Genomic DNA, 14,994 nt, shown 5'->3' with positions numbered 1-14,994 from the left:
GTTTGACCTGTTCTCTGCTGTTAGAAAACATGTCGTTTTCTAGCCGTGGTCTTTTATGTTCTTCTCTGATGGAAAAGTTACCTTGCCAGATTCTCTGCAGAATCAGAAGTCATCTTGTAGGCAGTGGCTTGGTAGTAGAAGTCTTTTTGTAAATGAGTGTTTCTTAATTAAAGTGTATTCTTTGAAGTTAATTTAGAGTGAATACATGTGGCTGTTGTAGGGCTGGGCATGAAGTGTGTTTTCAGGGTTATAACAAGAAACGTTAATGCTAAGAAGGAGCTTCAGAGTTTTCTTAAACTAAACCTAGAGCTTTTAAAAATCTGTTCTGCTGTTTCATCTGGTTAATTAACCTTTTAAATTTGGGAAAGTTTTGCAGGGGTGTCCAAGCTTTTGGCGCTCTGGGCCACACTGGAACAAGAGTTGTCTTGGGCTACACATTAATACATAGCAACATGTAATCACAAAAAAAATCTCAGTGTTTCAAGTAAGTTTGCGGTTTTGTGTGGGGCTGCATTCTTAGCCATCCTGGGGCGCATGCCGCCCGTGGGCTGCAGGTTGCACACCCTGCTTGCAAGGATTTGACTGATAGGTAGTGTGCTGTGTTAGGCTAAAGGCTGATGAATCTTGTGCACACACACCTGATGTTCAAGGATCACTCAACCAAGTTCGCAGTCTGCGTTCTCTGACCATTTCAGGGAGTAGAAGAGTCTTAACACATGTCCAGCCCAGCCCCTCACTCTACAGCACTTGCTGCTAAGCTGTGGTTAGAAAATGTTCAGTGCCAGAAATCTAGCAATTGATGTTTTTGTTATAAAATTCTAGACTCCGGTGCTTAGTCCCCTAGGGCTTAGCTATCTAGCGATCTTAGAAGCAGGCAAAGACTTCACAGGTTACATAACCCTCTTCAGGACCATTTAAGCTCAGTTTGGTGTCATTGTCTTTGTCCTTGGCCCTACTGGTTGTGGAAGACAAGGTGATACAGAGATTATATGAATAATAAATTGAAAGTAACTACACCTAAGTGGCTAAGATTAAGCATTTACTTCCCTAAAACTGTTGCTTCGTTTACATTTAGCCAAAAGGTGAGATTGTTGGTAAAGCTATTAGAGTCTTGGCAGTTTCTCGCGCAGCGTGGAGCAAGGGAAAGCTACCATCTCCCTTCATTTTTGCCTAAGAGAAGGTAAGGTTTTTTTTCAGGGTTACATGAGTGAAAGAATGAAAAAGAGGAAAACTAGGTGAATGGTTGAGTGTTTTCAGGAATAAAACACAGCCTGTGGCAGTATTCATCTGGGCCATTCATTCAACAGACTTACATTAAGAACCTTCTCTGAAGTGGCAAAAGGTGTGCACTCTGCCTCTTCAGACCTGGATCTTCGAGTACAGGGGAGACCTGGTTGGTGTGGACAGAGGTTATGGCTCAGCGTAGCTGGAGAGAGGAATAGGTTGAGAACTGAGAACAGAGGCCGAGCCTGTGCGGCACAGCGCCCTTCAGTGCACGTTTTGCCTGAGGGTACGCGGCTTTACACAGACTGGACCCATCTCAGAGAAGGGAACCTAAGTTAAGGCAGAAGCGGTGTTCTACACGGGCACTGGGGAGGAGGTGGGGAAGCGCGACCAAGGTTTTCAGTAACAATAGAGATTAGTGCCCCCAAATGGCTGCAATTGAGTGTACATAGTGAGAGACTGTGGTAAGTTGAAAATGAACCCAGAGTGTTTTGCTCGAAAGGTTAGGAATAGCCCTGGCTGGTGTGGCTCAGTGGATTGAGCGCCGGCCTGCGAACAAAGGGGTCACTGGTTCCATTCCCAGTCAGGGCACATGCCTGGGTTGTGGGCCAGGTCCCCCAGTGCGGGGCATGCGAGAGGCAACCACAGATTGCTGTTTCTCTCCCTCTCTTTCTTCCTCCCTTATCCTCTCTCTCAAAATAAATAAAATCTTTTTTAAAAATTAAAGTAAAATAAAGCAAGCTTAGGAATGGAACGGCACTGTCTAGAGCAGTGGCTTCCAGCCGGTCTGCTACAGCAGGCGTAATGACTCGCCCCAGGAATTTTGGAAACATACAATACCTGTTTAGTGAGGGGCTCGGGGGCACTGGCCCCTTTTCCCTTCGATTGTCAAATAAAAAAAAGACAACAGCCAACACTACAATAGCTTTCTGATGTGAATGAATCAAAATTACTTTTTTTTTTTTTTTTGTCAGCTAGGCAAAATACATGTTTTGGTGTGCTGCAGAATTTTAGTAGTTTCGGTGTGCCGTGAGACGGAAAGGGTTGGAAATCGCCAGCCTAGAGACATAGAAAATTCTGTCGCTGAGCCTCAGTGTTTTCCATGTTTGGTTCCACCCGGGTGTGTAGGATACGCATGAGATGGGCGCTAAAGCGACGAGCGGATGCTCGGACCGTGGGACCTATAAAGGTTCCTGCTGGCTTAGGAGCGATGAATGGTAAATTGAGCAGGAAAGTTCTGAAATGGGCCTGGCACTGCATGTGTTAGAGGCGTATACATTGAATCCTGGGGGCCTGCCCTTCTGCTGGTCTGACCGGTGGGTGGGTCTCCACACCCCTTTCAGTTATCAGCAGTCAGTCCCCTGACCCTCACTGCCCACGCTCCTGTGTCTCGTCTGTCCGCCTCCGGTCTTCATTTCTCCTGGTTCCTTGATGCCTTGCACTCCGCGTGTTCACTAGAAGGTACTGAACAGGTCACCGCCTGCTGCCCTACACCATTTCCCAGCAGTGTTTCTGCCCAAACGTGTGTTTGACCTGTGCTCAGGTCATTAGTTCCCAGCCTCTGTCCAAGGGGCTTCACGCCCACGACTGACCGCTGGTGTCCCTGAAACCGGCGGAGCTTACGCCTGCCGGTGTCCTGATTACGTTTTGACAACACAGCCAAAGGCTGGTTTCCTCTGATAATTAGAATTATAATGGGAAATCTGTTATTTAAAAAATGAGTGTGGGTTGATTGTATCTTCAGCCGTAAGTATACATTTCTTAATGCCTGAAACATGCTTCAGTCATCCCTTTGCATCTTGAACTGTTTCAGTCTTTGCAAAGCCTAATTGGCCCTAATTCGTTAATACAGTAATACAGTTCATTATATTCATTTGAGATGGCATGAATTTGCATCTGTTTTACCAGTTTGGTTCTGTTTTTATAAGTTTATTTAAAAAATTCGAGGAGACCCTAGTAAAACGAGCATCCTAGATTATTATAAAGTCAGAATTACGTCCTTACCACATATCTCCAGAATACACACTCCGGAGCTCAGGGAGTGCTTGATAACAACGTCAGGAGGAATTGAGATAGTCTTTCTTCGTAGTTTTACCACTGTCTTTCCAACCCCTCCGTGTTGTAGGCTGGAATTACTTTTCTCTTCTGTTTGAGTTCCTACAGTAGGAACTCACTGAATATCTGTTGAACTGATGTGTCCAGGTGCCCAGGGCGTGCCAGACTGCTGCACAGGCATCGCCTCGGTTTTGTTGTGCTTTGCTTTACTGGGCTTCACAGATGGTGCACTTTTTATAAATTAAAGGCAGGACTGCTTATAAAGAATATGACTTTATTGCGATGCTCACTTTACTGCTGAGGTCTGGAACCACACCCACATCTCTTAGGTGTGGCTGTACCTGCCCACTCTGTTACATACACGGACAAGTTACCAAACCTGGTGAAATGATACACATCGATAGATAGAGCACTATCTATAGTGGGAGAACAGGAATCTCCCCAAATACCAGGAGGTCAGCCTGGGCTCAGATGGGCCCTTTGTACTGTAGGATGTAAAGTCTTAGACTGGAGCTTAGGCCTGGTTTTGGAGGGACCTAACAACTGTGTTAGATTATAAGCTGCATGGCTCATGGGAAGGGGACGCCGTGGTACTACGCACTGACTGCTGTCTCCTCCCCAGCCCTGGCCATGGGTCTCTGTGTCGCCATGATCGCCTTCGTCCGCCTGCCCAGCCTCAAGGTCTCCTGCCTGCTCCTCTCAGGGCTCCTGATCTACGACGTCTTTTGGGTAAGGCCTGTTGCCCTGAAGCCGCCGCTCTCCTTCGTGTTGACCTGGAGTGTGGCTAGTGGGGCGCCTCCCATCTGAGAGCACTCCCCTTCGGCCCTGAGCTGTGTGTGAGAGGGTGAGCAGGCGGTCGAGCCTTTGTTTCTTGAGCTGTGTTACAGTGGAGACGTGTGTGACAGGGCGCAAGAGGGGTGGGCAAAGTTCTCTGCCCTGGGAACAAAGATGTCCCCTCAAAGTGTTCAGTCTTCTGAGACCCCGCTCTTCAGAACAAGAGAGCCGATGCTGAAATCACGTTGCCTGCAGCTCCCTCTGTTAAAGGTGACTCTCCACTCGGCAGGTGTTTTTCTCCGCCTACATCTTCAACAGCAACGTCATGGTGAAGGTGGCCACCCAGCCAGCTGACAATCCTCTTGATGTTCTTTCCCGGAAGCTCCACTTGGGGCCCAACGTTGGGCGCGATGTTCCTCGCCTGTCTCTGCCTGGAAAGCTGGTTTTCCCGAGGTAGGACTGACACCTCGGGCCTCGGGACACACTGCCTTCCTGTTCCTTGATTAGCCTGCCTTTGTCATCAGCATTTTAGTCCTAGACTGGGTAGGGGTCTGAGTCAAAGCTCTGTCTTACAAGTCAGAGTATTGACTTGACTTGCAAAGTTTGTCACTTAAGTGATACAGGTGCTGCTTTTTATTACTGATTAACATTATCGAGCAACCATATGTTACTACTGTTGATGTAATTTAAAGTTGGCTGGAGAGAATAACAGGAGATTGGAGCTTTTTACTTCTAAGACATTTGCAAAAATATGTCCTAATGCTTAAATTATACAGTTCCTGGTAATATAATCTTGGAAAAATTAAAGTGCTGCCTTAATCTCTCGTGTCTGGCAGTACTGAGGTGCTTATTGGAAGTCTCAGCAGTGAATGTGTGACAGGCAGTGGATTGCTTGGCGTTTCTAGAGGTGGCAGTGCTTGAGCAGGTCACGTGCAGTCACCTGCGAGTGCTCCCCCGGAGCACGGAGGGCTGGGTTGGAGACCTCCGTTGCTAGCACTCTAGTTTTCAGTCTCTGAACCCTTAAAAACTAGTGTCCAGCCGGTAGAGATTTCCATCTACCATTCAGGTAAGTTCCTTGCTGACAGACCTTGCCCAGGAGGAGGACAGTGGGATTGTAGCGTGCGGCATCCCTGACCAATGACACTGCGTTCCAGCTCCACAGGCAGTCACTTCTCCATGTTGGGCATTGGAGACATCGTGATGCCCGGACTCCTGCTGTGCTTCGTCCTCCGTTACGACAACTACAAAAAGCAAGCCAGTGGTGACTCCTGCGGTGCCTCTGGACCCGCCAACATCTCCGGACGCATGCAGAAGGTCTCCTACTTCCACTGCACCCTCATCGGGTACTTCGTAGGTAAGAGAGAGCCAGAACCTGTGTGTGGTCCCCTCTCTGGCCCTCCTCCGCTCCCTGGAGTTAAGTCAGGTCTTCCGGCTGCAGATGCTGGGTGAAGGAGAGCAGTAACTGGTTGCTGTTGACAGACAGCCTGCCGCAAAGGGAAACACTTCCCAAGCCCCTGAGATGACAGGTGCTATCAGCACGGGCCAGCCCAGTTCTCTGTGTCCGAAGAACGTTGTAGTAAGAGTACAAGTCAAGAACACCTACCACATAATAATTGTGGGTCAGTCTATATGCTAATTAAAAGTCTTCAGCTTGAGTTTAATGGCTGTCGTGTGTATTTTCCTTTATTTGTTCTGTCACCTCAGACTTCCCTTAGGCTGCTTGTTCTCTCTCCGGCTTACTTAGAGGCAGAACCATTGCGGTTGGGCGAGCAGTGGCAGCCACCTGTGTGCCGCTGCAGCCGGTGCAGAGAAGCGGGTGGGAAAGGAGCACCTCGCCCAACATCAGCTCCTCGCTAATTCCGTAGCCTTTCCATAGGCACGGGTTCATTCAGTCCAAGGACGGGGGAGGGCAAATGGTGGTGTCCCCACCAGATAGATGTGGAGGCTGCAAGAGGAGAAATGCCTTAACCAAGGCTACATAGCTCCTGTAAGCAGCAGAGCTGAAACTGAACCCAGGTCTTTTGCCCCCACGTCTAACGTCGCGTATCACATACGACAGTAGGCGGGGCTGAGGCGAGGGCTTCAGCTGGGCCCAGAGCACAGGGTGGGACTTGGGCCAGTCACGGGTCCTTGGTGTTTTTTGTTGTCTTTTTTTTAATAAAGATTTTTATTTGTATATTCTTAGAGAGAGAGGAAGGGAGGGAGAAGGAGAGAAATGTCAACGTGTGGTTGCCTTTCCCGCGCCCCCAGCTGGGGACCTGGCCTGCAACCCAGGCATGTGCCCTGACTGGGAATCAAACCGCGAGCCTTTGGTTCGTGGGCCCACACTCAATCCTCTGAGCCACACTAGCCAGAGTTGTTTTTGTCTTTCTTTAAATTGTGCTGTGTCATGTGTAATGACCCATTGCTGGGCATTTTATACCCTGCCCAGTGGATGGGCTGTGTCACATTAGACCTGTGCAATCGGGACTGCCAAGACAGGCATCCAGGCAGCGGGCATGGCCTCTCTCAGAGCCGGCCCCTCGGAGGTTACTCATGAACGCTTCTCTACCCTCTTAGGTCTGCTCACTGCTACTGTGGCGTCTCGCATTCACCGAGCAGCCCAGCCTGCCCTTCTCTACTTGGTGCCATTTACCTTATTGCCACTCCTCACGATGGCCTATTTGAAGGTGAGAGAAGGGTTATAAACCTGTGAGAGCGATAACTTGGCATTAATCCCGGACTTCGGTATGTATTCTCCTTGCTGGAGGTGGTTCTGCTAAAGCCCCTGAGCTCTTGATCTTAAAGGTGGGGTTTTGTTCTTTGGTTTTGCTAACCTGATAATTAGCATCCTCTTCCAGATTCTTGCAGCCACTGGCAGAAAATGCTAATGAGTTAGACTACTATACCACCTGTTCATGGATAATTAACTGAAATCCCTAGAGCCCAGCTGCAGACTTCCTGCTTCTCTTAAAAACAGCACCCTGTTGCCCCCTAACAGCTTTTTTAATACTCTGCGTTAAAGTTTGGAAAGAGGAGTGGGCAGAAACAACACGGTGTCGGCACGCCCACCTGGCCCTTCTCCAGGGAGCTGCTCTGCCGGGCAGGCTCAGTGCCTCAGGCGCTGTAAGTAGCTGTTGGGCCAAGTGGCTTTCCAGAACTGCCTGGCACATAAAGCCTGCCCAGAGGTCGCTTCTACACGAGGCCCCTTTCAGTACAGAAAACCAGATAGAGGCTCTGTAGAGAAGACGAGAGAGCGCAGGAGTTTCTCTGGGGTCAGAGGAGCTGGTGAGCACCATTGTTTATGTTCCCTCTACGCCTCCATAGGGTGGGCAGGAGCTCTACCCACGTGTTCTGGCCGGCCTGCAAGGCCTCCGCAGTGTGTTCCTGGGCACAGCGCCGGAGCCTGTTTCTGCCTGAACACAGGGTGTAGGTAGGACCAGCAGGGCGTTACTACACCCACCTGGCCTCCCCACCTGGTGCTGCTCCAGCTCATCTGGCCGCTTCCTCAACACTGTGAGCGCCTGCTCGACTCCTTACTGACCTGCCCCAGCCACCCTGCACACACAGGCTACACAGAGCTTACTTCAACACAGAACCACTCTCCCCAGAGCGGAAGAAACAGCTACTTTCTGTAATTCATTGAAGCAAACATAGAAAGTCAAGAGAATATTTCTCAGATGAAGGAACAAGAAAAATCCCCTGGAGATAGGGGGATGTGGAAACAGAAGTAATTTGCCTGATAAAGAAGTCAAAGAAATGGTCATACGGATCTTCACCGAAAAGTGTGGAATGGAAGAATTTAGGGAGAACATCAGTAAGAGTTAGAAAGAACCCACAGACCTGAAGACTACAATAACGGGGGCGGGGAGGGGGAGCACACATTAGAAGGGATCAACAGCAGATTAGCTAACACAGAAGAACAGGTCAGTGGCCTGGAGAACAGAGTAGTAGAAATCCACAAATGAGAACAGCTGAAAGAGAAAGGAATTTTAGTAAACCAGAAGTTTAAGGGACCTGTGAGATAATGTCAAGTGCTCAAATATTTGCATTATTAGGGGTCCTAGGAAGAAAAGAGAGAAGGGAAGGGAAACTTTATTTAAAAAAACTAATGGCTGAAACTTTCCTAAGCTGGGATGAAAAGAGACATCCGGGTCTGGGAAGCAGCGAGTTCCAAACACAGTGAGCCACGAAGGCCTGTGCAAAGGCGTGTTGCAGTTAACATGGCAGAAGCTACAGAGATGACCTTAAAGGGAACAACAAGAAAGGAACCATCAACCTAGAATAATTTACCCAGCAAGATCATTCTGAATTGAAGGAGAGGCAAAAAGTTTCCCAGACAAGCAAAAAACTGCAGGAGTTCATCACCATTGAACCAACTTTATAAGAAATGTTAAAGAGTCGTCTTTAAGTAGAAGAGGAAAGGCTATATCCAGAAATACCAGGTAGGAGAAAGGGAGAAACCTCAGTGTTGCTAGATAGTCAATAAATGCAGCAAATCAGACAAAAGCTACTACACAGGTTTAAAAAAAAGTATTAAAACTAAATTAGTAGTGTGGAGATACTCAACATAGAAAGCTCTAAAATGTGACATCAAGAACATAAAGCATGGAGAGGGGAGTAAGAACACATATAGTACACCTGAACTTGCACACCCGTCAGCCTGAGCTAGACTGCTGCAGATAAAGAGGGGTATACGTAACCCCCCGGTGACCAAAGACCTGCAAAAGGTACACAGAGAACAGATCAAGAAAAGAAAAAGGAATAGAGGACAAACTATAAAAGTTAACAGAATGGCAATAAGTACATACTTATCAATAAGTATAAATGGATTAAATGCTCCAATGGAAAGACGCAGGGTGGCTGAACGAATTTAGGAGAAAACCGGACATCTGCGTGCTGCTTACAAGGGACTCATTTCGAATTGAAGGCAGACTGAAAGTGAAGGGTTAGAAAAGGAGACTCCATGCAAATAGAAACTAAAGCAAGCTGCAGTAGCAATACTTGGTATCAGATTGAATGGATCTTAAACAAATGTGGGAAAAGACAGGGGAGGACATTACATGACTGAGGGGTGATCCAGAGGAGGCTGTGATAAATGCAAGTATCTGTGCGCCCAACACAGGCGCACCGGAACATGCAGAGCAGTTATTAACGGACATAAAGGGAGGAGTTCGCATTGATAACATATAGTAGGGGTTTTAAAAAATACTTTATTTATTTAATTTTAGGGGACCAAGAAGAGGAGAAACATCAAGGGGTTGCCTCTCACACGCCCGTACCAGGGGCGTGGCCTACAACCCAGGCACGCGCCCAGACTGGTATCAAACCAGCAACCTTTCCGTTTGCAGGGCGATACCCAACCCACTGCGCCACACCAGTCAGGGTTAAGTAGGGGATTGTAGTACCCCATTCACATCGATGGACAGATTGTTCAGACAGAAAATTCATAATGAAATAATGACCTTGAGATATCAGACAAGGTTACTTAATAGACATTTATAGAATGTTTCATCCAAAAACTGTAAAAGACACTTTTTGGGGGGTGCACATAGAACATTCTCCAGGATAGATGACATATTAGGCCATAAGTCGGGCCTCAATACAAGATCGAAATCATAGCAAGCATCTTTTCTGACCACAGTGGCACAAAACAAGAAATCAACTACAGGGGGGAAAGTGAAAATAAAAACAGCTTTTCAAACTTTATGGGCTGCACCAAGAGCAGTTCTAAGAGGGAAGTTCATAGCTATATACAGATCTTCCTCAAGAAACAAAAATCTCAAGAAACAAAAATCTCAGTCTAAACTCAACACCTGAAGCAACTAGACAAGGAACAAGCAGAACCCCGGTGAGTAGAAGGAAGGAAATAATTAAGCCCAGAGTGAAAATAAATGAAATAGAAATTAAAGCACAGTAGAAAAGATCAATAAAACTAAGAGCTGGTTCTTTGAAAAGACAAATAGATAAATCTTTAGCCAAACTCATCAAGACAAAAAGAAGCAGGATGTGGGTTCGCATCAGAACCTGTTTGGGCACCTGGGTTCCAGACTTTCGACCTCCAGAACTCATAGAAATAAACTAAAATAAATAAATAAATAAGCCAAAGTAAAAGAAAGCAAGCTCAAGTAAGATAAGGGAAAGATAAATTACAACTGATACCACAGATATAGGAAGACTCGTTAAAGAATACTGGCAACAGTTATGCCAGCACATGTGACAATCTAGAAGAGATGGCTAAATTTCCACAAGTATATAACCTCCCAAGACTGAACCAGGAAGAAATACAAGCTCTAGACAGACTATGAAATATTGGCAAAAATAATAAAACTTCCAACAAATAAAAGTCCAGAACCAGAGGGCTTTAATAGGTGAATTGTACCAAACATTCAAAGAAGAAAATTAACACTTGTATTTGTTAAACTATTTCCAAAAAATTGGAAAGTAAGGGATGCTTACAAACTCATTTCATAGGCCAGCATTACCCTGATACTGAAACCAGATAAAGACATTAACAACCCCCCTCAAAAAGAAATAAAATAAAATGGCAGCTCATTATGCTCTGTAAACATATAAAAATTTTCAACAAAATATTAGCAACCCAAATTCAGCCATACATTAAAAGGGTTATATATCGTGACCAAGAGGGATCCATCCCAAGGTGGTTGAACAGCCGTAAATCAATCAGTGTACCACATCACAGTAACAAGATAAGGGGTAAAAACCATATAATCATCTCAATAGGTGCATCTGACGAAATTCAACATCCTTTGATGATAAAAACTCAACAAAGTGGGTAAAGAAGGAGTGTGTATCTCTTTCAATATAAGAAAGGCCATACAGACTACGAGCTAATATGACACTCAATGGGGAAAAGCTGAAAGCCTTTCCTCTAAGATCAGGAACAAGACGAGGATGCCCACCATCACCTCTATTCAACACAGTATTGGGAGTCCTAGCCACAGCGGTCAGACAGAACAGAGGAACAAAAGACATCCACGTTAGAAAGGAAGAAATAAAACTCAGTTTGCAGATGACATACTGTGTAAAGACCCCACCAGTGAACTACTTGAACTGACAAATGGCTTCATATGTTGCAGGGTGTGGAGTCCGTGTACAGAAACTGTTGCGCTTCTGTACATCAGTACTGGCCCATGAGAAGACAAGACAACCTATTTACAGTTGCACCAAAAAGAGTAAAGAAAAGCAAAAGTGAAAGACCTATACTCTGAAACTATAAGACATTGAAGGAAAAAACTGAACAAGATACAAGTAGATGGAATAGTGTACTATGCTTCTGGGTGGGAGAGGTTAATATTGTTCACATGTCCTTAGACCTAAAGGAGCGTACAGATGCAGCGCAGCCCCTGTTAAAATAGCAGAGATGTTCTTCTCACAGTTAGAACTAACCCTAAGATTTATATGGAACCACAAAAGACCCGTAATAGCCAAAGAAATCTTGAGAAAGAACAAAGTGCGAGGTATCGTGCATCTCGATATCAAATTTTATTATAAAAAAGAAACCAGTAAAATATAAAGATCCCAGAAATCCCCATTTATGTGGCCGCTTAGTCTACAACAAAGGAGACAAGGTTATACAATGGGGTGAAGACAGTCTTTAAATGAGTGGCAAACTGGACAGATAGATGCAACGAAGTGAAATTGGACCACTTTCTTACATCATACACAAAAATAAACTCAAAATGGATTAAATGTTAGACCTGAAACCATTAAACTCCTAGAAGAGGAGTTTAGACATTGGTCTTAATGATACCTTTTTTTGATATATGTCCTTGAGCAAGAGGAACAAATGAAAAAAAAAAACCCAATGGGACTACTGAAGTGTCTGCACAGCAAAGGAAACAGACAAAGTGACAGGACAAGACAACCTACTGAAAGGGAGAAGATAGTCACCAGTTGTACACCCGATGAGGGGTTAATATCCAAAATACATAGGACTTAACAGTCCGACTGAAAAGTGGGCAGAGGGCTTGAATACACCTTTCTCCCAAGAAGACATACAGATGGCCAACAGTCGTGAGAAAAGGTGCTCAGCTTCACTAATCATCAGGGAAATGCAAATTAAAACCACAATGAAATAATTCCTCACACTTGCTGCAGTGGCTGTCACCAGTGAATACCAGGTGCTGGTGAGGATGCAGAGAAAAGGGAGCCCTGGTCGTGCACACTGTTGGTAGGGATGTAATTCAGTGCAGCCACTGTGCAAAACACTACGGAGATTTCCCCAGAAATTAAAAATAGAGCTGCCGTACGGTCTAGCAGTTCCTAGCAGTTCCACGTCTGTGTGGTTTATCTGAGGAAAACAGAAACCCTAATTCAAAACGATACGAGCATCCCTATTCATTGCGGCAGGACGGGGGGAAGCCTAGATGTCCAGAAATAGTTAAGTGGGTAAAGGTGTGTATCAGCATGTAGAAATCTGGGTGGTCGTGGAATATTATTAAGCAATAAAAGATGAAATCTTGTCATTTGCCAACAACAAAGATGAACCTAGGAGGGTGTTAATGTTAAGTGAAATAAGACAAGGACAAATACCTTATAATCTCACTTATATGTGTAATCTTAAAAAACTAAAAATTTGGAAATAGGAATGAGAAAAAATCTAGACTTAGAGCATTCTCTTATCTACAAGAGTTCTACTTTCGGGTCCCATTTTACAAATGAGGAAACAGACACAGAGGAAAATTAACTTGCCTAGATCACCTTGACTCATAAGTGATAGAACTTGTACCGGGATAGAGTTGGTAGAAGCCCTTCCCTGCTCAAGGGGCCTAAGAGCTCTTCTAGTTAGGACCTCAAAGAATGGTGGGCTACAGTTCAGCGAGTAAAATTTGAGTGTTTTTTGATTCTCCACAGCAGCAGCCTGAGGTCAAGGATCAGAAAAGACTTGCAGATAGGTGCACCTGGTGTTTAAACCTGTAACTTAGCAAAGTCCCTTCTTTCCCAGGGCGACCTGCGGCGGATGTGGTCGGAGCCCTTCCACTCCAAGTCCAGCAGCTCCCGGTTCCTGGAAGTATGATGGGCCACAGAGCAGGACCGGAGTGGCCGTCCTAGTCCTTTTCTGTCAGCGCCCGGTTTTGATTCCTCTTAGAGTTGGCCTGGTACTCAGAGACGTACCTGTTTAAGGAACTGACAAGTGACTGGATTTGCGTTAGTGGGGAGCTCGTTTGCAGGAGTGAGGTGCTGGAGCCATGCTTGGACCCTTCTCTCCTGCCCTTTCAGGGGGGAGCCCCCGCTGGAGGGATGGGGAGCTCCCGCTGGAGGGACGAGGACGGGCCCTCCCAGTGCTCCTTCCTCCCCCGCACCTCTGGATCTGCCCCGGACTGCTGCCTGAGAGGGACAGAGATGGGCCTGTTTAAACTGACAACGGCAAGGATCGCTCTCGGCCTTTGGAACACTAAAAGGATGGAAAATGTTAGCAAGCCGAAGTTTCTTCAGTGAACCCTCAAGAACTTTGGGACCAGTTTCCTATGGGGGACTCAGTTTCAGAGAACTGAGACAGAAGCTCTTCTGTCGTTATATTCTTCTTTCCTTTTTTGGATTTATTAAATATTTTCTGTGGTGTGAAGCGACTTACTAAATCCACAGACATTGAGTGACTTCTTACAACATACACATAAGAATTGCTGTAAAGAGTTCGTGTCCACCCAGATGTTGTGTTGGCAGTGAACGAGGGCACGGTTTTTATACATCCACACACACGCACATAGATATGTATGAATAAACAAAACCTAAAACCTGCTAAGATCATGCTGTGTAGCAGACAGGGGCTTGCTGTAACCGTTAGCATGTAGAGCCGTTTACTCTGGCTTCCTTGTATATGGATAAGCTGCTGTCTCTCCCTCCACAACTGAACATGCAGTTAAAAAACCAGTATCGTATTTGTACTGATATTACTCATGGCCTCTAGGGGACTCCCATTCGGTTCTGATCAGTGTAGCAAATTAGGGATGAAAAGAGACACCTTCCTGGCCCTTCTCTCTCGTTTTTACAGGCTTCGCCCACGCAGGGTTTTTAGTACTTCCTTCCTGAGCTGATGCATGTACTATAGCAGCAGGCGTCTTTGTGCTCTCTGGTCATAGTAATGTACTACTTGTAAATACATTTTCTATTTTCTATTTTTTTGTATGTTTTTGGCATTTTGTTTCATCGGTGTGCTGTATTTTCCATGCCCTCACTCCTTTAAGAAAAAAAAAGGAAAAAACAACACAATCCTGTCCTTGCTCTTGTGATTATGGTCTTGGTTTACCTGTGGTGACACCTGGGATTGGGGACAAATGTCAGGTGCCCCTCTGAGTCGCACCCTGCATTCCAAAATTGTGGGAAGGGCAAGCTGCTCTGCGCCCGTAGAGTCGGACCGTGTGCTGTGGTCTGTGCCGCAGAGCCAGCGTCCCGGGGGTGCCCGGTGGAAGTGGCATCCGCTTGCCCTTGTTGGAGCAGCCCCAGCCTGGGGGGAAGCTGCCTGCTGCCCGACAGCAGAGGCTGGAGGAGGACCCGGGTTCTGGCTTCCCCCGCATGCCGGTGGCCCGCCTCTGTCTCGTCCTGCGCGGTACACTGGCGTGCTGTGGCCCCTGTCGCTCGGGGAGCACGGAGGGTCGAGCTCATGGCTGTTGCCGGGAGTGTCGGGTGATCGGGATGGTGCGCTCCTCAAACCTCTGTGTGTCTTCAAATCCTGCTGAGGGCTGTTCAGTTTTTTGTTGTTTGGTTGTTTTTGTTTTTTAATAAATGACTCCTTTCTAGACTTTGTCACCTCATCTTCACTTCTGCTTGTCGGTACCGGAGCTCCTGTCACCGCCTGCCTGCCATCTGTACGAGAAGACTGATGGGAAGGCGTGGTCGGTCCCGGGCGGGGCCACCTGCAGCTCTGGGTCGGTCCTGGAGATGCCAGAGCGGAGGCTGCCGCCGTCCACAGAACGTTGTCCACAGCCTCTGGGCTCGGCG

General features: G+C 46.5%; 1 protein-coding gene across 2 annotated transcripts in view; it reads left to right on the top strand.

Annotated features, from left to right (window-relative positions):
- Positions 1-14,794, top strand: part of SPPL3 (signal peptide peptidase like 3) — a 71,200-nt gene extending 56,406 nt beyond the window's left edge. For both annotated transcript variants that reach the window (XM_053927922.2, XM_024566726.4), the window contains exons 7-11: positions 3,902-4,008; positions 4,343-4,506; positions 5,208-5,407; positions 6,613-6,722; positions 13,001-14,794. In XM_053927922.2, the coding sequence (XP_053783897.1) occupies positions 3,902-4,008; positions 4,343-4,506; positions 5,208-5,407; positions 6,613-6,722; positions 13,001-13,072 (653 nt within the window). In that variant the 3' untranslated portion in view covers positions 13,073-14,794. The remainder of the gene's footprint in view (positions 1-3,901; positions 4,009-4,342; positions 4,507-5,207; positions 5,408-6,612; positions 6,723-13,000) is intronic.
- The last annotated feature ends 200 nt before the right edge of the window (positions 14,795-14,994 follow it).

This window comes from Desmodus rotundus, chromosome 7 (genome assembly GCF_022682495.2).
Source record: "Desmodus rotundus isolate HL8 chromosome 7, HLdesRot8A.1, whole genome shotgun sequence".
Taxonomy (NCBI): Eukaryota; Metazoa; Chordata; class Mammalia; order Chiroptera; family Phyllostomidae; genus Desmodus; species Desmodus rotundus.
Note: the sequence above shows the minus strand (reverse complement) of the source record. Positions and strands in the feature narration are given on the sequence as shown.